General features: G+C 38.2%; 1 protein-coding gene across 1 annotated transcript in view; it reads left to right on the forward strand.

Annotated features, from left to right (window-relative positions):
- The window catches only part of DIAPH1 (diaphanous related formin 1), a 94,575-nt gene that overhangs the window by 36,467 nt on the left and 34,989 nt on the right, over positions 1–23,119 (forward strand). The window contains exons 16-20 of the mRNA XM_083357577.1: positions 22–729; positions 1,803–1,920; positions 13,946–14,041; positions 15,200–15,294; positions 15,683–15,784. Coding sequence (XP_083213703.1) covers positions 22–729; positions 1,803–1,920; positions 13,946–14,041; positions 15,200–15,294; positions 15,683–15,784 — 1,119 coding nt within the window. The remainder of the gene's footprint in view (positions 1–21; positions 730–1,802; positions 1,921–13,945; positions 14,042–15,199; positions 15,295–15,682; positions 15,785–23,119) is intronic.

Consider the following 23,119-nt stretch of genomic DNA (forward strand, 5'->3'; position numbering starts at 1 on the left):
GTTCTACTTCTTTCTCTAAAGATTGCTCTACTGACCAAAGAACTTGAAGATCTTAAAAAGAAAATGGAGCAAATCATTTCATCTCCTCCCACGCTTCCTGAGATCTTAGGGCCACCCTCTCCTCCTCCTCCCCCCCCTCTGCCTGGGATGTCAGTGTCACCCCCTCCTCCTCCTCCTCCTCCTCCTCCTCTACCGGGAATGACAGAACCACCTCCCCCACCACCTCTGCCCGGTATGCCAGGATTGCCCCCTCCTCCACCACCTCTGCCCGGTATGCCAGGATTGCCCCCTCCTGCACCACCACTTCCCGGTATGCCAGGATTGCCCCCTCCCCCACCACCTCTGCCCGGTATGCCGGGGTTGCCCCCTCCCCCACCACCTCTGCCCGGTATGCCGGGGTTGCCCCCTCCCCCACCACCTCTGCCCGGTATGCCAGGGTTGCCCCCTCCCCCACCACCTCTGCCCGGTATGCCAGGGTTGCCCCCTCCCCCACCACCTCTGCCCGGTATGCCAGGGTTGCCCCCTCCCCCACCACCTCTGCCCGGTATGCCAGGGTTGCCCCCTCCCCCACCACCTCTGCCTGGTATGCCAGGGTTGCCCCCTCCCCCACCCCCTCCTCCCACTCTATCTGGTTTTGGAATTATGCCAACTCCAGCTCTCCCATTTGGATTGCCTCCCAAGAAGATTTACAAACCAGAAGTTCAACTTAGGAGAACTAACTGGTCCAAGGTGACTTCTTGCAATTGATAATTAGATATATTTTTCCCATTGTCAATGTTTCCTTTTCCAAACTCCTCAGTCTATCAGTGCTTTTTTCTCTTAATTACTCTGGGTTCAAGATTTTGAATGCTGAGGACTAGAAAATGTTTATCACTGCTTGTTGCAGAACTACGGTACTTTTCATTTTGCAGAATTTTATGGCATATAAAGTTGGATGTATTTTAGATACTTAATTAATATGTCAATTTACCTCTGTGAATAATCTTAAAATAGTGAAATGTTTCTTTTGGTATTTAAGATACTGCTTTTAGTTTTTTAGAAATAATTATAGCAATCATTTAAATATGATGGATTACAGAGGTAAATTATATATAGATATGAATTTTAACCAGTAGCACGTATTGTGGTCTACGCTTTTAGATATTGTGTGAATATCTTTTTATCAGATGCCCTAAATTGGAAAAGATAATTGTATATACCTTAACTGTATATAATTTAGGACCAGAATATTTTAAGGCTTACCTGTTATTGAATGGAACTTTATAAGGCTTGCAGAAGTATAAAAATCAATGGTTAGAATGTGGGGTAATATATACATCCTGGAATTTTCTCCATTGGTTTCTCTGTTTAAAATCTTTTGATGCCTGCCAGTATTTGAGATACATTTTCTTGCATATTTGTCTCTGCCAAGTAGAACTAATTTTGATTTTCTACTGCTTAATTATTCTATTTATTAGTAGTGAAATAAAGAGCTGGCATTAAGCATGTAATTACATTATTTTTTTTTACTTGTGCCCAACTCTGATGGGTAGAAAGGTAGCTGCATCTTGCATTTCATGATGAAATGAAAAATGCATAATAAATTAATCCCATAAATTGATAAATGTAATTCAGCAATATTATTAACACTATTTACTTTTGATGAAATGGTTTCTGTTTGATAAAAGCTTATGGAGAATAGCTTGTTTGCCAACAGGCATAAAATCTTTTTGTTTAAAGATACGTACAGGACAGTTAAACTGCAATAGGAATGTGAAATGGTGTTTATATGGATTGTGTCATGTTATATATAACCTTTACAGATTACAGCACAGGAATTATCTGAAGGCTGTTTCTGGGTGAAAGCTAAGGAGGATCGTTATGAGAATGATGATCTTTTTGCCAAGCTAACACTTCGTTTCTCAACTGGACAGAACAAATGTAAGTAACATTTTGTTACTTACTTTGAGCAACAATAAGTAAGGAATGTGAGATAGGCAGCTATATAATTTACTAAATAAATAACTTCATTGATGTACACTAAAGACAGAAATGTATTAAGGATTGTTTATGCTTTTGTGGGGAAAATAAATTGGGCTCACAACAGGGCCAGGGGCAGCTGAAAATTAGGAGGTTCACACTCATCCAACAAACCTCCCTATCCAAAATAGACTTTTAGGCATAGTTTGTTGCCTTACATGCACAAATGGTGCCCTCATGTGGCAGCAGGAAGGTAGATGAGATCAAGCTCACTACAGCACTTACCCTATATGGCACCCTGTTGTCATCAGGTTACAGCTTGAAAATTGTGAATTTTCTGATGCCAGTTTCAGTAGAATCAAAACAGGAACCAAAGCAAATAATTAAGCTCACTGTAGTGTTTATTAGATAGTACATACTGGAGAGGATCTCCTCTAAAACAATAGTGAGAGACACAGCCCTGCAGAGAAAAAGATGCACTCTTTTGTACATTTCAGAAAGGAGGGGAAAATGAACATGCCTACATGTTCATGATTGTTAGTGTATTAGTTCTCAGATTATTTTTTGCCCTTTTGTTATCTACAGCAGGGCTTTTCAACCTTTTCACCCATTGTACCACTTTTAAGGATGTGGCAACATCCGAGTACCACCAGTCGCCTAACAACGTGTCAAAAACTTGACAACCCCCCCCCCAAAATGGAAAAAAGTGATGAAGTACAGGTAGTCCTCAACTTACAACAGTTCGCTTAGTGACTGTTCAAAGTTACAGTGGCACTGAAAAAAGTGCCTCCCAAGCCACAGCCAAGCGAGATACCTGTCTGCCCACCCGGTGGCACTCTTCCTCCTGTACGAGGTTTTCATTTGTTGTGGACATTTCTGTTGAGGATTGGCAGCGGGGGTGGGGTGGGGTGGTTTTTGGTTTTTATTCCCCCCGTCCGCTGGGTAGTTGCAGCAGCTTTTGGTCACTTCACATGACTCTGGGACACTGTGACCGTCATAAATATGAATCAGTTGCCAAGCATCTGAATGTAAATCACAAGCCCTGGAGATGTTGCAACATTCCAGCTGATCAGCGCTTCTTCTGGGCTCAGCAGAAGTGCCAGGATCAGTGCCAAGCTCCAGCTGGAGCCTGGCGCTGATCTTGGCGCTTCCACTGAGCCCTGACAGCCCTGCAGCTCCAGCCATCTCTCTCTCAGGCTTGTGCGGTGCTGCTTGTGCGGTTCAGCTCATTCCCCTTCCCCGCTACTTTTCTAGGATGATCGAGTACCACCTGCTAGGTGCCAATGTACCCCAGGTGGTACCCATATCACTGGTTGGAAAGCCCTGATCTACAGAGAACAGTAGTCTTAGAAGAAACATTTGCATCTTGAGATTCAGTGATTGCATGAATGATAAAAACTTAACCAAGGTGCCACTGTGGAAAGCACATACATTATTTGCAAAGTGGATTACTTAGTACATAACCCTAAATTCAGGTTATTTTAAAATGTTAAAATTAATTCAGAGAATATTTGTAGCTCAGGGTTGACCTCTGTGGGGTCTTTGGTGCTCTTTGAGCTTAGTTGTTTTCTTGCAAATGTTTCATTACCCAACTAGGACACATCATCAGTATTATTAATTCTACTGGTCAGGTAATGAAACACCTGCAAGAAAACAACCAAGCTCAAAGACCATCAGGAAGCTCACAATTAATTTCAATAATACACACTTTTCATCTATAGAGTATATATGGTTTCCCAAATTTATCATCTAGTAATATAAATATTTCATATTTATCTATTCATGTCTTATTTTGTTTTTAACATGTTTTTTCTGTATTAGATATTTATAATATAAGCCAATTACAATCACGTATATAAAACTTAATTCTGCAGCAGTTACAGTCATACATAATTATACATACTTATAACAGATAAATAGATAGACGATTTAGATGAGGGAATAGAAAGGGAACTCATCAAATTTGTTGATCACATTAAGCTGGCAGGAATAGTCAACACCCCAGATGATAGGCTCAAGATCCACAGGGAACTTGATAGACTTGACCACTGGGCCCTATCCAACAAAATGAAATTCAATATAGAGAAAAGTAAGGTCTTACACTTAGGCAAGAAAAACCAAATGTACAAGTACGGATTAGGTGAAACCTGGCTCAAAAGCAGTGTGTGAGAGGGATCTTGAAGCCCTAGAGAACAATCACTTTTTTGACAGCAGCCAAAAAACGCACGAACTCATTATGTAGTCAAAACAGGGACATTTAGAAGAAAAGGACTTTTTCATAAGCGGTAAAAAGAACATTCCAATAAGCAGTTTTGGATAATGAGGAAAAAAGTTTAGGAAGCACTAGTTTATACTTAAATGTGACTTTCTTCAGTTATCTACTTTTCCATTTTTTTATTCTGTTGTTCTCTAAAGTCTGCACTTTGTTTTGTAATTATCTCTTCATCCTAGGATCCTCTGAAACTCATTTATTGTTTTTTTTCCTCTCTGATCTTTCCTTTTTACACTGGGGTGCTCACTTTTAGCTTTAGTTGCTTGTGATTGAACAGTTTTGTTTCTGTTATGATTTAAAATCAGTAACTTCTCTTTTCAACCTCTCCCTTTTCTTTTCTCATAATAAGAAAGAAGTTAACCATTATGTAATTCTGGCAATGATGATGATAGCTTAAAAAGGAAAGTTTTATAATATACAGGGAGTGCAGAATTATTAGGCAAATGAGTATTTTGACCACATCATCCTCTTTATGCATGTTGTCTTACTCCAAGCTGTATAGGCTCGAAAGCCTACTACCAATTAAGCATATTAGGTGATGTGCATCTCTGTAATGAGAAGGGGTGTGGTCTAATGACATCAACACCCTGTATCAGGTGTGCATAATTATTAGGCAACTTCCTTTCCTTTGGCAAAATGGGTCAAAAGAAGGACTTGACAGGCTCAGAAAAGTCAAAAATAGTGAGATATCTTGCAGAGGGATGCAGCACTCTTAAAATTGCAAAGCTTCTGAAGCGTGATCATCGAACAATCAAGCGTTTCATTCAAAATAGTCAACAGGGTCGCAAGAAGCGTGTGGAGAAACCAAGGCGCAAAATAACTGCCCATGAACTGAGAAAAGTCAAGCGTGCAGCTGCCAAGATGCCACTTGCCACCAGTTTGGCCATATTTCAGAGCTGCAACATCACTGGAGTGCCCAAAAGCACAAGGTGTGCAATACTCAGAGACATGGCCAAGGTAAGAAAGGCTGAAAGACGACCACCACTGAACAAGACACACAAGCTGAAACGTCAAGACTGGGCCAAGAAATATCTCAAGACTGATTTTTCTAAGGTTTTATGGACTGATGAAATGAGAGTGAGTCTTGATGGGCCAGATGGATGGGCCCGTGGCTGGATTGGTAAAGGGCAGAGAGCTCCAGTCCGACTCAGACGCCAGCAAGGTGGAGGTGGAGTACTGGTTTGGGCTGGTATCATCAAAGATGAGCTTGTGGGGCCTTTTCGGGTTGAGGATGGAGTCAAGCTCAACTCCCAGTCCTACTGCCAGTTTCTGGAAGACACCTTCTTCAAGCAGTGGTACAGGAAGAAGTCTGCATCCTTCAAGAAAAACATGATTTTCATGCAGGACAATGCTCCATCACACGCGTCCAAGTACTCCACAGCGTGGCTGGCAAGAAAGGGTATAAAAGCAGGAAATCTAATGACATGGCCTCCTTGTTCACCTGATCTGAACCCCATTGAGAACCTGTGGTCCATCATCAAATGTGAGATTTACAAGGAGGGAAAACAGTACACCTCTCTGAACAGTGTCTGGGAGGCTGTGGTTGCTGCTGCACGCAATGTTGATGGTGAACAGATCAAAACACTGACAGAATCCATGGATGGCAGGCTTTTGAGTGTCCTTGCAAAGAAAGGTGGCTATATTGGTCACTGATTTGTTTTTGTTATGTTTTTGAATGTCAGAAATGTATATTTGTGAATGTTGAGATGTTATATTGGTTTCACTGGTAAAAATAAATAATTGAAATGGGTATATATTTGTTTTTTGTTAAGTTGCCTAATAATTATGCACAGTAATAGTCACCTGCACACACAGATATCCCCCTAAAATAGCTATAACTAAAAACAAACTAAAAACTACTTCCAAAAATATTCAGCTTTGATATTAATGAGTTTTTTGGGTTCATTGAGAACATGGTTGTTGTTTAATAATAAAATTAATCCTCAAAAATACATCTTGCCTAATAATTCTGCACTCCCTGTAGAAGTATAATTTGTGTATTTGCTTTAAAAGTACCAATGAAAAAAGAAACCAAACACAGATTGTTAATTTAGTAACAATTCAAAAGCATAATGTAGGTGTTTCTTTTTTGCATCCTAATAATATAGAATATTGTGTTTATAATTGTGCTAAAAGTTTGTGCAAGCTTCCAAAATACAGTTAATGAAATTTCTATCATTCCTAATTTGAGTAAGAATTTTTCAAATATGTGCTTTGGATGCCACCTGCTGGTGGGAAAATAATGCTTGTTTCCCTTCATTCTTTTAAAAGACTTTCTTCCACCTAGTCTTTCTCTATGGTCTTGCAAAATAGATGAAAAAGATGAGAAGCTACTCTTAGACATGTAGACATGTTTAGAACAGAAAGAATATGCCTGTCTATATCCTTTTTCTTTTGAAAGTTTTTTAGATACTGGAACAGGAAAAGTATCATGCTGCCACAAACAAGTATAGAATAATTACTGTTTTGCTGTCCTGGGAAGATATTTTACTTTCCACTAATTTCACTAGAATATTAAAACATTTCAGACTTTTGGGCAAAAGTATATTTCTTCCATCATTTTCATTTATTTATTTATTTTATTTTTATTACATTTATATCCCGCCCTTCTCCGAAGACTCAGGGCGGCTTACAAGCTTAGCAGTAGCCTTCATTCTATGTATATGCCTGCTTATTAGGGCTTTCACACACATCCCAAGCGGCATTATTACAAAGTCAGCTTAATTGCCCCCAACAATCTGGGTCCTCATTTTCTTGCCATAACAAACATCTTTCTGGGCAGTTCTCTAAATGGTCTCTAAAAATGTAAATTGGAAAATAGCTTTTCTAATATGTACAACATTTCCTAGTTTGAAAGCCTTTTTCTTGTAACAAAATAGTATTAGAGGTGAAATGTAGTTCTATTAGAGAAACTTTGTTTTGTTTGTCTGAAGAGGATTTCACCTTCTATAGTCTCCATTTGATGCAGCTATCCAGACTTGCAAAAAGGAGTTATAATTGGACAGGTTAGCATGATAACATGATAATATATTGTTTATCAGTATGAATTTACAATTCAGGCATGACTTGGGACTGGATTACCTGAGATAATATCTTTTTCCAAGAGTTTTTACCTGTCTGATCAAATCTAACAGATTGGGCACACTGAAGATTCTGTCAGCCAAAGACCACTGACTGGTAGAACTAGAAGATGGGCTTTTTCAGTTGTAGCCCCTGCCTTATATTCTCCCTTCAGAGATTAGAATTGCCCCAATCCTGTTAGTTTTTCACAAAGCTCTAAAAACTTGGCCATGTATCCTGGTCTGTGGCTCGGAATGTGTGAAGGGCTGCATTACTTGGCTTTATTATTAGCTAATTATTATTTTTTTATTTTAATTCCATTTATTTTTTTTAATTTAATTTTTTTTTTAATTTTAATTCCATTTATATCCCGCCCTTCTCCGAAGACTCAGGGCGGCTTACAAGCTTAGCAGTAGCCTTCATTCTATGTATATGCCTGCTTGTTAGGGCTTTCACACACACACACCAGCGGCATTATTACAAAGTCAGCTTATTGCCCCCAACAATCTGGGTCCTCATTTTACCTACCTCGGAAGGATGGAAGGCTGAGTCAACCTTGAGCCTGGTGGGATGCGAACCTGCACTAGTTGCAGGCAGCTGGTGTTACTTAAGGAGGCATTAGCCCACTGCTCCACCAAGGCTCCGAAGACTCAGGGCGGATTACAAGCTTAGCAGTAATTAATCACCATGACTGCTGTTTATATTATACCTATTTTGTGGAATAGTACTAAAATATAAGACTGAGTATCATTTAAAGCTGTCTTCAAAATACAACAGTATGCATATTATAGCCTACCTTGTAAGTAGGAAGGACTTGTGCCACAGTGCACTCCATGACTATAAAGGAATTACTGTAATTCTGTGTACAAGGCCAAATACTTTGTAAGATGTAGTAAGTTACTGAAATATAATTTTTAAAAAGTATATGTTCTCTTACTATAAAACTTAACAGCTCATTCGTACCCATTTTAAATAGGGGTAAATTTAATTGCAGGTGCGTAATTGTATCCGTGATCTGCTATAGTTTTATGCTCCATTATTTGCACTAAAACATTTCTTGATATGTTTGTGTGTGTGTGTATGTCTAGATTTCAGTTGTACCATTTTTCCCCCCCTTGTGTACTTAATGGGTAAAAAATACAGAAAGATTCAAGTTTGGCTGGGAGTCTAGGCTAGTGAGTGTGTAGCAGTTTCTTTAACATTTCCATAGTAATTTTTATTTTTATTTTTTTTTTATTTTAATTCCATTTATATCCCGCCCTTCTCCCAAGACTCAGGGCGGCTTACAATTTAAGCACAAACCAACGTGCTTAGCAATAGTCTTCATTCTATATATATGCTTGCTTATTAGGGCTTTCACACACACCCCAAGCGGCATTATTACAAAGTCAGCTTAATTGCCCCCAACAGTGTGGGTCCTCATATAGTAATAACTATTTCTTCTGGTGCACTCATTCATAGTTTCTTTCAAACATTGGTAGTAATATTTTTTTTCACATTTCTGTAGTGCCCATCTCCCTCAAATATAATATAACTTGTTCAATGGGGTAAAGCTTTGATGAATTTCAAGACAAGGCTAAAGAAGAATGCCTAATATCTCAGTATGTGAGTAAATAACTTAATTCTCTCATAGGCCAAATTACTGTACATTATTTGGCTATTTGGATTAAAATGGGAAGTGAAGGCATCTTGTAGATAGTTTGATAGTGTATTTATCCCAACATTTTGCCTCACTTTGACAAGCATTTTCCTGTATATTTGGAAAAATAAATATTTTCAAAGCAACTTTTTAATGAAGGAAATCTACTACTAAAAGTGAGTATGCAAAGGTTGGACAAAATGTTTGAAAAAAAATATTTTCAGTTTGCTTTAATATAAGTGAACTACCTCTTTTCAGATCATTAAAATAGCCTTATCCTTTGTAAGGTTCATGCACCTGCTTCAGTTGGTTGGGCATACTTGTGCAATACAGCCACTTTGTTTCATTTCTGTTGTTGGTTCAGCACATGCAGACATAGGTAGTTTGAAACAGCTTTCAGTGAGATCTTGCAAGCTAGCAAAGATGCAGACATAGGTAGTTTGAAACAGCTTTCAGTGAGATCTTGCAAGCTAGCAAGGATGCAGCTGCTTTTATATTATGGGAAGAGGAGCTTTGTTTGCATTTTTTCCAAATGCTTTGCAGAGCCTCATGCAGGTATCAGCAGAATTGTCGAGAAAGAAGCTGCAGATGAAATTGTTCCTATGCCGTTGTTGTATTATTTATTTCTTTTGGAACATGAAATGTAAGACAATGAAATACTGAATTGCAGCATAGACCCATATATTCATAATTAATTTCATTTCATTATTTCTTTTCTAAAGAAATGTTATTGGTAACAGGCTCAAAACGAGCATACAAATGTTGATATAATTTGATTTATGCTATAATAAATGATTGGTTCATTTACCATTATTTGCTGTATTGATACAGGCAGGACATATCTGTCAACAACTATATGATTGGTTCATGCAATTCATTTAAAATGTTCACTTAAAAATTAGTGTGCCCTATTTGCCCAGTAAGTGAAGTTTGATTAATTTTCTTTGCAAAGTATCTTGTGTGAACCAACCTATTTCTGTAATTGAAAGTTTGAGTATGTTGCATATGTATACATTTGTTCATCTGTGAATAATCAAGGCTATCCATTTTTGATAAGTGGTCTATAATTAGCATGTAAGTTTTGGTTTTGAATATAGCTTTAGAATGCTCAGAGATACCCCTAATAAGCTCTTCTAGGTAGGCTATTGTTTCCCAGTTTTGTGCCTCTCTTGCACTGATAAGGCATAATTCAAAACTTTTCTTAAATTTCTTGCAGTGTTTTTATCATCCACCAGATGTGCGCAGTTGAGCAATTTTGGCTCAGTTTCAGGGTAGTGATGTCAGAGCTACTGGATTGGAAGATGAGATCTCCTGACATTGTGTCATCAGGGTGGTGGCCATTTCCTCCCCTCCCTCCTCCCCCTTCTGCCCCCTCCCTTTTTGCTGGCCTCATTTCTCAGGAACAAAGAAAACAAACTCTCTGTGTGTGTGTGTGTGTGTGTGTGTGTGTGTGTGTGTGTGTGTGTGTTCCTTTTCCTCAGATAAAAGATTTTGCTTGGCTGCCAGAGCATCTTGTTTTTTCCCATCTGCTTCTTTCTTTTTATAGTATACCTCCCATACTAGGAAGATTTAACACCATCCAGGCTGTATTTTAGAGAGTTAAGTGTAATCAAAGAGATTTATCAGCTTTATCTATAGAGTGGGATGGTGTGATGGAGAGAAGGGAGGGAAATCTAGTCAGAACTTAACATTCTAATGCAACTCCTTCATCTGGTACCTTAACAATTGTAAATTGTTTTAACTCTTCCGTATTCCATTATGGAATATCTTGGGGATTACCGTATTAATTACAACACGTGCTAGGCTTTTTATTCTGATACTGTGTAATGCTTCACTTTGAATTTTCTAATCAAAGAGAAGTTTGCTTTTTAGCCTTCCATATAATTGTATTTTTTTGGGACATTTTCAAGCTCACGCTGCAAAATGAAATATGTAATTTTGCAATTTTCTTGGGCTAATTCATGCAGGCTAAGTTGGGAAAATAAATTTATTTCTGCAAATCCTAAGTCTTCAATAGAGCCATTTAATGCTGTTATGTTGCTCTTAAAGTCTCTTAAGTGCTTTCAGCTTAACCTACAGTGCTTACCAAGAGTTTCCACGAGCTATCACTTTCCAAAACTGCTCTTGAAATATACAATATCAGAAAGCCAAAATTTGGAAGTTGAAATAATTATTTTCCTTTTCAATTTCAAATTCATGATATATAAATACTGCATTTGTGTAGCATATAATAATAGGTCTCTGCTATTATGTAAAATTTAATCTGGCAGAGTATTATCCAAATATAGACCTTTGTGGATTATAATTACAGAAGAATTTGTCGATCAAAAATAGAATATAAATAAATCTGAGAGAGATAGTTATTCTACAGATTTCTCATTTGCTAGCAGGCTGCCTTGTTTCCATTGCAAGACATGCTTCTCAATCCTAAAGCATCTAAATGCCAATCCAGGTTTGTGTAAGCACCAGATGGTGCTGTTGCCTTATTTTACTATTCTCTATCTTCTTTTGCCGCATTCAGCCATTTTAGGGAGGATGTTTGCCTTCCCTTTAGACTCCATTTTGTATTGATGGCGCAGAAAAAAATTGAACAAGGGAGGAGTTTGCAGGAAGAATGAACCATGCTGAGTCAAAGGCTGCTATTATTTGATGGCTCTGCTTCCTGTTTTTTTTCCATGTTCACTCAGCAGATAGAGGCCAGGAAGCGAGCTTTATTTCATGAAAAGTACCGTAATATGTTTGTGAACAATAGCAGTTAAAAATGACCTTCAGCCACACTGAAGCTACTTTTTCTGTCTATTCAAATCAATGCTGACAAACCATGCAAATGGTTGGTTTTCTTTTCATTCATACCTTTTAGTTATTTTTCAGGAAAATGATTATATGTCAGACTAAATATTTTGCTATATATAGCTAATTAGGAAAGGTATGAATCATAGTGGGGGTTAATATAAGGAAGTAACAAATAGAAAGGAGTAATTATCAGAAACAGATTATTGATAAATTTTTGAAAGTAAAATATGTTTTCCCATAGATAAAATGAATATTAATACATTGTTTTATTCAGTTGTGGTATGCAGTATGTGAACTCCTCTCTTCATATTTCAGGTTTCAATACTGAGTCAAAATTGACTACTGCAATATTTGAGAGTGATCAGCAGGGGTCTTCAAACTTGGCCCTTTTATGACTTAGGGACTTCAACTCCCAGAATTCCTCAGCCAGCATGCCTGGCTGAGGATTTCTGGGAGTTGAAGTCCACAAGTCATAAAAGGGCCAAGTTTGGACCCCTGGCTTATAGTAATAGCAAAAACCCAAAGCATTTTCAAACTATTGTTTCTTCATTAGTGAGTTTAATTTCAGGAAGTTATGTGACGTGGACCTCAATACATTATTTTCAGAAGAGCTATATGTGCTTTCTCAGGTCTATTTCAGTCTCTCTAAATTCAGGTTTTTTAAAAAAAAATCTGTTAGTGAATCAAGTTGTTTTCTTCTTGCCTTCATTAACTGATTTTAAAGGAGTAACCCTATCTTTTTTAGAGGGGGAAAAAAGAAGGCAGAACGTAATTGTTTCTTTAGAAATAACTGAACATAAAGCATCAAGTTAGGTGTGACATAGGCATTATTACATTAAGTAGTTGGTTAACATAGATAACATAAGAAAAATAATCCTTATTTAATCCATGAGAAATTGTGTTTAATGAATACATGAATTCCTATTTGCAGAAATCAGTCTTAATTCCTTTTCTTGTCAATATAGTAAAGACCACATACTCAGATCTAATGCTAATATAGGATTTGTCACCGCCAAAGCAATTCTTTTTCTGGTATCTTTTTTCTTCCTTTCCCCAACAACAGCTGTGATAATATATCTAATAGGATTATATTCCATGCACTTGATGTGATAGATTGTGATTCATAAAAGTTTATGTGATAATACATTTATTGCTCCTCAGAGTGTGACAAGTTAATTTCTAATAACTATGGTCACCACTATGTCATTCTTAATGAGATGATGAATCTGTGCTCTCTATCTACCATTTTTCAGGGCAAATTCGAACTCAGATAATCAGATATCAATATGTTTTATCATACATTTCCTGTAGTTACAAAATTATACTATTCACAAGGGAATTATTTATTTTTATTTTAATCCTATTTATATCCCGCCCTTCTCCGAAGACTCAGGGCGGCTTACTATTTAAGCACAAACCAATGTGCTTAGCAATAGCCTTCATTCTATGTATATGCCTGCTTATTAGGGCTTTCGCCCCCCCCCCCCCCAGCGGCATTATTACAAAGTCAGTTTATTGCCCCCAACAATCTGGGTCCTCATTTTACCTACCTCGGAAGGATGGAAGGCTGAGTCAACCTTGAGCCTGGTGGGATGTGAACCTGCACTAATTGCAGGCAGCTGGTGTTACTTAGGGAGGCATTAGCCCACTGCTCCACCAAGGCTGGTTTCCCCCGTGTAGTTTTCTCCATGAAGGGAATATTTTCATCCATAGGGGCATTTCACTTGGTATATTCCTGCCTTCGTAACACTATTGCAGGTCATCTTGGTAATCATTTGTGATTCTAATGCCCCAAGTTGATGTATCTTCCATTTTGTACCTTAGGGCAAGATCCTATTTTCTAATTATGCTATGCCACTTTTTTTCTATAAGGCTTATCTAAATCTCTAAATCTTATCCAAATCTCTTATTTAAAAATTGTGTACCTCTTTGTCACAGGATTGTGGAGTAGTCCTTTATGTATGGGCACATAAATAGATCAGTTACTGCTTTGAAATAATAAATGGGGGAATGACAGTGTAGTTTTGTTTTGTGAGGGGAAATTTGAACGATACCTCCTGATATTGGAGGCATCCTATTATAGCAGACATACCTTATCTTTTTATCCCTCTTAAAAATCTTTTCAGTGGTTAAGGAATGCCCTGAATTTCTTTGAGAGATTGTTAGCTATGGACAGTTCTGTTGAATTTATCTGGGTCACTAAGATCTTTAATTCTTCACAGCAAAAAAGCAGCCTGAGGGTGGAGAAGAAAAGAATCAAGCTAAGAAGAAAGTCAAGGAGCTGAGAGTGCTAGATTCAAAAAATGCTCAGAACCTTTGTGAGTATGATTTGATATGATTAAGGAGAAATTCCTATCAATGAGAACAATTAATCAGTGGAACAGCTTGCCTCCAGAAGTTGTAGGTGCTCCATTACTGGAGGTTTTTAAGAAGAGACTGGATAGCTATTTGTCTGGAATGGTATAGGTCCGTGGTGGCGAACCTGTGGCATGCAGAGCCCTCTCTGTGGGCACATCCTGTTGTGATTCAGGGTCAGCCTGTGGGTTCGGCAGTCGGGTCGGATGACTCAGATGAGGGGGAGGAGGGGGGTGTTGAAGAACTTGCTGATGATGGCTTTGAGGCTCCGCAGAGCCCCCAGCCAGGCCCCTCCTACCTGGTGGAGACCCAGCTGTGTGAGCCTGACAGTGTGGATGAAGATGACCCACAGCTGGCCCTGTTCAAGGACGCCCGACGCAGGAGGCAGTCAAGTAGGAGCAAGCAGAGGAAGGCTGTGGGGCTTCTCGGAAGGAGGCAAAGAGAGGCCACGCCCTGAACTCTTTATAAAGGGAATGTTTGGGGAGGGCTGGTTTGCTGAAAGCAACCGCTCCGTTAGTGTTTCAAAGCTCCTGTATCTTGGTATGTGTTTTGTTTGTTTTTGTAATAAATTTGGCAGACGTATTCCAGCCACTTGCCGTTTATAAAGGGGTTGCCTTTTCTGCAAGGCCGGTAGCAGGCTGGTACAGAACACATCCGCCGTCCCCCCAGTCCTAGGCCTTCAGCTGGGTTTTATAAAACCTTTTCACTTTAGGCCTCCACCACCGTGTGCAAAAAAAAGGTTCAATCAATAAATCAATTTCAACATCTTGTGCCGTTACTACCGCAGCCACACCCACCCAATGGGCCACACCCACCTGGCATCCAATGATACATAAGTGGGTTTTGGGTTGCAGTTTTGGCACTTGGTCTCTAAAAGGTTCGCCATCACTGGTATAGGTTCTCCTGCTCAAACGGGTTGGATTAGAAGACTTCCACTGTCCTTTCCAACTGTTATTCTGTAATTCTGGTGGGAAAGTTTGCCTAAGTTTACTGTGACAACTTTCAGAAATTATTTGAATGTTTATTTAAATGAGGGAAAAATCAGGAAAGGTAATTTCTCTGATTTGAATATTTGGATAGGCCAATAATTTGGTTAATTGTGCTTCTCTTTAAATGTGCAGCAATTTTTTTGGGCTCCTTTCGCATGCCTTATGAGGAAATCAAGAACGCCATCTTGGAGGTGAATGAAGCTGTGTTGACTGAATCCATGGTGCAGGTGAGAAAGACTCGTATGATCATATTTTCTCTCTAGAGTGTAAGTCTGCACAGCCAGTATCCATTAAGTTGAACTCAACCTCCAGTAGTTCTGGCAGCTAAAAAGCATTTATTTTGCTATCCAGGATTTTAAGAACAGAGAGAGATTGTCAAGAACTGGCATCCCCAAGGTTTCTGTTCGATAGCTCATAAATTATTCAGGCTTGAGTATATAATAATCAGGACATTATGCTGTCATTGGATCCTTTGTATTTGAATATTTGCATATCAAATTATGTTAAAAAGGTTCCATAGTTTGAAAGACCCATCCTTAGTTTTTTCTAGGTCAATATTATCATATTTATCAGCAGCTATTCCAAGCAACTGTATCCTTTTAACTTCTTTCTCAGAATCTGATTAAGTTAATGCCTGAACCAGACAAATTGAAGATGATAGCAGGACTGAAAGAAGAATATAATGAACTAGCTGAGTCTGAGCAGTTTGGAATTGTGGTAAGTGATTATTGCAGAAGAGGAATCATCTCTCTTTCTGAAAAGAAATAAATAACAAACACACAATAATATAGTGTAAGTTTGTCCCTCTTATTTTTCAGACAGTCTGTCACATTTTCTAGGACGTCCCACTGTTATGTCTACCATGTTATACTAAGTGCTTCATTTTATTTTTTTCCCCTTAGCTTCGAGTATAGTCGTTATATTCTAGCCTACATGTCTCCTGAGCTATTTGTGCTTGAGACAGAAAAAAATGAAATTTTGATTTTGGGATTTGCTGATTTACTTGTTGCTATTAAAATTGCTATTATATACTAAGTATGTTTCTGCCAACCTAGCAGTTTGAAAGCACGTAAAAATGCAAGTAGAAAAATAGGGACCACTACGGTGGGAAGGTAACAGTGTTCCGTGCGCCTTTGGTGTCTAGTCATGCCGGCCACATGACCACGGAGACGTCCTCGGACAAGCGCTGGCTCTTCGGCTTTGAAACGGAGATGAGCACCAGCCCCTAGAGTTGGAAACGACTAGCACGCATGTGTGGGGGAACCTTTACCTTTTTACTAAGTATGTAAAACAAAAAGTTGAGATTGTAATTTTATTGCCTTTATTCTACTGCACTGAAGAGTTGGGAATTAATGCTTTTTTCTTCTTTTTTTCCCCTTTATCCCACACTTTTCCCTTCCTCTTTTTTCCTTCTCCTGCTTTATTTTTCTTTATTTTTCACTTGTATTTTATAGAAATATAAATTTTGTCCTTCACACTGAAGCCTTAAACAATGAGGGGAGGAGTGTGCTGCTATTCAAGGGGAAACTTTAACAGAGTTGGAAGGGTCCAACTCCCTGCTCAAGAGGAGACCCTATACCATTCCGAACAAAAAAGGTTAAAAACCTTCAATAAAGGAATACCCACAACTTCTGGAGGCAAACTTTTCCATTGATTAATTGTTCTCACTGTCAGGAAATTTCTCCTTAGTTTTAGGTTGCAGCTTTCTTTAATGATCTTCTAGCTGTTACTTCTAGTCCAGACCTCAAATGCTTTGGAGAATAGATTGACCGCCCCCTCTCTTGGCAACTCTTCAAATATTGGAAATCTGCTGTCAAGTCACCCCTGGATATACCCATTTCCTTCAGCCATTCATTGTATATTTATCTTCCAGGCTCCTAATTGTCTTTGTTGTTATTCTCTATAGTCTTTCAAGAATCTCAACATCTTTGTTGTATTTTGGTGATCAAAACTGGATGCAGCATTCCAAGTGTGGTCTTACCAGTGCAGTACAAAGCGATACTAACACTTTACATGATCTTTATACTTTGATCCATCTATTGAGGCAGCCTAGGACTGTCTTCACTTTTTTTTTGGCAACTATAGCACAGTGCTGGCTTATACTTACAGTAGTGGCCAAAATTGTGGAAACCTTTTGGGAAAAGTGTACGGTACAAATGCCACCTTTGGTTAAGTTTCCACCAATTTTTCTTCTAATTTCTTTATAACTGTAGCCTTGTTCAGTTAATAATACTATTTTACATCGCTTTCTGGGCAACCAGTCAACTCTTTGCACCATTTAATTTTATTACATTTTACAAGTTCACTAAATGAACACAAAAACCCCCAACCAACTTAATAGCAATCACATAACACACTGACAAATGTCCTCTCAGCATTACATTCTTGATTAAATTATCTTTCCATTGATACATAATTTTATGGTACTACTTCCAAAAACAGGTGGTGTTATTAGCCATCAAACCTCAAAAATACACTTTTCCCAAAAGGTTTCCACAATTTTGGCCACTGCTGTAAGTATTTGTCCACTAGGTCACTTAGATCCCTCTCACAGTTACAGTTGTTGAAACAAGTACCACCTTTCTATACTTGCCTAAGGGTAAAACCTTACTTTTCCAGCCACTCAATTGCATTTTGTTAGATAGGGCTCAGTGTTCAATCTGTGGATATCCTTCTAGATCTTGAGTCTTATCTTCTAAGTATTGGCCATTCCCCCCCAGCTTAGTGTCATCTGCAGATTTGATGAGTTCCCTTTCTATCCCCTCATCTAAATTGTTTGTGAAGATGTTGAAGAATACTGGGCCTTAAGACAGTGCTCACTGCTTCCTTCCTTCCAGGTAGATGTACTTCCATTGAGGACTATGTTAAGTGTGTTTGGTCAGCCAGTTAAGAATCCATCTGTTGGTGATTTGTATCCCACATTTTCTATATTACCAAGAAGAAGGCTTTAGTCTACTTTGTCAAGTGCCTTACTGAAGTCCAAGTATACAATGTCCACAGAATTTTGCTGCTTCACTAATTTAATTGCTTTTGTCAAGCAAGACATTAAGGTTTGCTTGGCATGATCTGTTTTTGACAAACCCATGTTGGCTTCTAGTAATAGCTTAATTCAGGGGTCTTCAAACTCGGCCCTTTTATGACTCATGGACTTCAACTCCCAGAATTCCTCAGCCAGGCACACTGGCTGAGGAATTCTGGGAGTTGAAGTCCATGAGTCATAAAAGGGCCGAGTTTGAAGACCTCTGGCTTAATTGGTTTCTAGGTGTTTGGAGATCTGTTGCTTGATTATCTTTTCAGGATTTTTCCAAGATACTGATGTGAGGTTGATTGGTCTGTACTTTCCTGGATCATTCCCCTTCCCCCCCATATTTTTTACCACAAAAATTGAAATAGAATCATATCATTGATTTGGACCATTTAGGTCCAAATGATGTTGCTTTAGTACATCAGACAAAGATGATATCTGTTGTTTAAAAATATAAATTATCGCAGCCTTTTTCTTTTTCTCCTTGTGACAACACAAGATCAAAACATCTGACAGTGGTTTATCAAAAGAGCTGTGGTTTAATATGCAACATGAAACAACATTCAGGGAGCATACAGAATACAAGGCAGTCAGTTATATACAAAGGGTTCAAGAGAGCTAAATATTCCAATGGTCATTCCCCTCAGACACAGTCTCTTAAAGGGGCACTACTGCTAAAATACTCTGCTGACACATTCTCCACACATCACTTCTGCCGGTCAGCTTCTAAATTATAATTACCTTGAGACTCCTCCCATTTAGAGCTGAACGGCTGCTAGTCCAAACACCTTTACCCAATTTTGATGCGTGTCTGAACTCAAAAGCTTCGTTAATATATCAGCCAAATTATTTTCAGAGGGGCAGTGCTTTAATTTATTAGTTTACTCTTCACTGCCTGGCCTACACTGCAATTCATTCTTTTGTAACACCTTTTTATATACCCACTTACATCCCACTGCCTTTTTTCCTTCTGGCAATCTCATGGGCGAGAACACTTGATGCACAACCATAGATTTCATTTCTCTGTCCATGACTTCCTTCCATTTTTCTCATTCCGTTTTCGGTAAAGACATCATTTCTTGGTACTTGCGAGGTTCATAACGCACACTACATACTCTAACTTCACTTGCCTTGTATCTATCAGGAGGTACTCCTTTATTAATTCGTTCTGACCTCCTTGGTAGCACCTGTTCCTCTGTGCTTCTGTGTCTTCATTTTATTGGGTTGATTTTACTGTCAATTAGTTCTTATTTTTATGAAGCTTTTTAAAACATTCACTTGGAATCTTCTGTCAGTTCTGTCTTAATTTTTTTTCTGTGTGATATCATTTCAGGTATGTTAAGGATATCATAACTCTAGTTATACAACTTCAATTCCTTTAGTCCCTCTTCATAGGACTTAGTTTTTGGTCTTGGATCAGCCTCACTGCTCTTCTCTGAATCAGTTCTAATTTAACTGAATGCTTTTTAAAGTGTAGTGTCCAGAACGAGGCACAGTGATCAAGGTAGAGGTAGACCACTGCAGAGCAAAGTAGAATGAATTTGAAACTAAGTTTCTACTGACACAGCGAAAAATTGCATTTTTGTTTTTTGGAACTATATCATACAGCTGCATTATTCAGTGTATAACCAAAGAACTTTTTCATAAGTAATAAATCAAATCTCTAATTGCAAGCCATATATCCTACTCACAATAGTTGTCCATTTGAGTTTTTTCTATATGTTTAATTTTGTATTCCTCTCTCTTAAATCACATGCCTTTTCCTTACTTTCAGTATTATTTCTATCTTTTAGGGCAGACATGTCAAACACAAAGCCCGGGGGCAGGATTTGGCCCGTGAAGTGGTTTCATGTGGCCCGCGAAGCCATCCTGGAAACAGTGAGGGAACGGCCCCCACTGCCTTGGCCCTGGCCCAGAGACCCTCCTTCTGCCAGAGACCCTCAGATTTGTCCTACTCCTGCCCAGGCCCCCATAGGCACCCTTGATGTGAACCATGTAGAGCTGGCCACGCCCACCCAGTAGGCCATACACACTCTAGTCACGCCCACCCAGTAAACCACGCCCACCCTGGCCATACCCACCTGGCCCCCTGAGGGCAACCGCAATGCTGATGTGGCCCTCAATGAAATTGAGTTTGACACCCCTGTTTTAGGGTGTTAGCTATCCTATCCAATTTTGTGCCAAGTGCAAATTGTTACAGTAAAAATGGTGAAGAGTGCAGAGGCCAGGACTGAATCTAGTGGTGTCCCATTCGATATATTCTCCAGCTTGAGGAAGAACCATTGATGAGCATTCTTTAAGTACAGTTTTCAGATCAGCTTTATTTCTGCTTAATTATCATGACATCCAGCTCATCAAATATAAGATAAGGTTAGTCTAGTAAGCCTTGTTCTTGATGAATCCATGCTGACTTCTGGTGATCACAATATTGTTTTCAGTATAGTTACAGATTACTTTATGATCTGCTCTACAAGCCTCCCAGCTATTGATGTTAGACTGACTAGTGTGGATTTCTTTAGATTCTCTTTTTACCTCTATGTAAATTGGTGTAATATTTGCCTTTATCCTATCATCTGGCACTTCATCGGTTGTTCTGGATTTCTTAAGTAATATATAAAGATTAAACTGGTCCATAAGGAACTTCTTTCAGTGCCCTAGATTAAAACATTAAAAATGAATAATTATTCTGACATTTTTTTTATTAATCAGACTTTAATCCTGCCTCTTGATTCTGCTTTGAGGAACACATATTCTCTTATTAGAAAAAAGTAAAGCAAATGTTCTTTCACAAACATTTGTTTCCTATTAGCATTTTGCGATCTCTTAAGAGCTGATGTACAAATTATTTTCTTTTTATTTTAAACCTATATGAGGAAGCATTTTGTTATATACTGCAGAGGTCCCCAACCTTTTGGGCACCAGGGACCAGAACTGTGGAGAGATGCTTTTCCGTGGACCGGAGGGTGCCTACATTCTGTGGATGGGGCTTTGCTTGTTTGTGTGGACCGGTTGCTGGCATGTCGCAGACCGGTACTGGTCCACAGACCGGGGTTTGGGGACCCCTGATCTACTGAATGCTTTGCCAAACTCAAATCATTCTGAATTTTATTTTTTCTGATTGCACGTCTACATTTCCAAACTACCTGTATTTCTTCTTTGGTAACCTATCTAGATTTTTACCCTTTATTCATGTCATTTTTTATTTTAGATTTTCAATTAAGTTTTTTGTGCTACCTTATTGGCACCCTCTGCTTCTTCCTCCTCCTGCTTCTCCTCTAGATTGTTTGCTATTGTATTTTATTGTATTTTCCTGAATTCCTACCACATATCGTCCAGCTTTAAATTCTACTTATAATTTATCTCTGGTTGTTAAAATCCACTTTCCTGGTACTTGGGTTTAATTTCCCTTTAAATCAATATCTCCAGTATTATATTGGCACTTCCAGCCAGCATTCATGCTCCTTCCTTTTTCTTAATTAAGTCATCTCAGTTGGCTAGCATTGATTTAAGGATAGCTGATCACTTGTTTGTTACTCTTTGAAGAAGCAAATTATCAGCAAGACAAGTCAGGAATTTCTTAGAAGGACCATGTGTGACATGTTTCTGGAAGCATCATCATCTCTTGGATGGCAGTATTAGACATCAACAATAGTGTTTCTTTTATTTATGCCTCCTCTTATTTTAACCCTGATTTCCTCAATAATCTTGCTGGGTTTATTTATTTTATGATTCTGAATCAGCAGTAGATACTTAGAAGTTCTCTTCCTTTTGCATTATTTCTGTGCATTGTTCAGTTCTTATATTCCTTTTTTGTTAATAGTTTTATTGAAGTTTTTAATAAACAGAAAAAATAATAGAAGCTAAATTAGAAAAAAATTCAGAAGATGCAGAAAAAATAAAAGAAAAAAGTAGAAAAAGAAGGAAAGAAAAGGGCAAGATGGGCAATAAGAAAATCAAACCTTTTTCATGCCTAGCATAAACTAAGATATGTTCATCCTTTTTTAAATTTACAAATAAGAAAACTCTTTTCCCCAAGGCCTAACTTTTAGGGATACACAATCCAGAAATCATCTTTTCAAGTCTAGTTTTGCAAAAAAGTCCATTAGTAATTACCAGAAATATCCCTGATCAAGTAGTCCAATGTTATATTCCTTCTTTTTACTCTGCACAGTTTTGACCTTTAAATCTTTATTATGGTATCATAGGATTTGACCTTTTGTCACTTTTTGGCATTTGAAAGGAGTCTTCAGAACTTTTACCAGCCAACTTGTAAATCCCATAAAGAAGTATCATCCAGAATTTGTTTCTGCATGTTCTGTTCTTCCCGTTGTGGCATTATCTATAATTTCTTCTTGCAGCTGTTCCATGTTCAGATCCTTTTTTTTTTAATTTGTCTTTTGTATTTCCATTTTGGTAATCACAATTTTATTGTTTTCCGTGTCTTCAAACTATAATATCCAAGATGAATGTGTGTAGTTTTTCTCATCTTCTAAAAGTTTGTCTATTGAAATCTATTCATTCTATTATTAATATTTCAGTTTTAAGATAAGAAAAAGTTATAGCCAGCTTAACCATTTTAACTCATTTTCTCCCTTGTTGTTTATTTCCCTCTAGTGTCCATTTACAACCTTCATCAAGCCTCAGTTACTAATTATGGGATTACAAGTAGTTGTCGACTTTTGACTACAATTGAGCCCAAAATTTCTGTTGCTGAGACATTTGCTAAGTAAATTTTGCCCCATTTTACAACCTTTCTTTCCACAGCTGTTAAGTGAATCACTGAAATTGTTAAGTGGTGACGCATTTGTTAAGTGAATCTGGCTTCGCCATTGACTACTTGTCAGAAGGTCGCAAAATATGATCACGTGACCCCGGGCCACTGAAACTGTCATAAATATGAGTCAGTTGCCAAGCATCTGAATTTTGATCACCTAACTTATTAAATAAATAAAATAAAATAACTATGGGGATGCTACAATGATTGCAAGTGTGAAAAATAGTCATAAGTCACTTTTTTTCCAGTGCTG

The sequence above is a fragment of the Vipera ursinii genome (assembly GCF_947247035.1).
Source record: "Vipera ursinii genome assembly, chromosome: 3".
NCBI classification, from domain to species: domain Eukaryota; kingdom Metazoa; phylum Chordata; class Lepidosauria; order Squamata; family Viperidae; genus Vipera; species Vipera ursinii.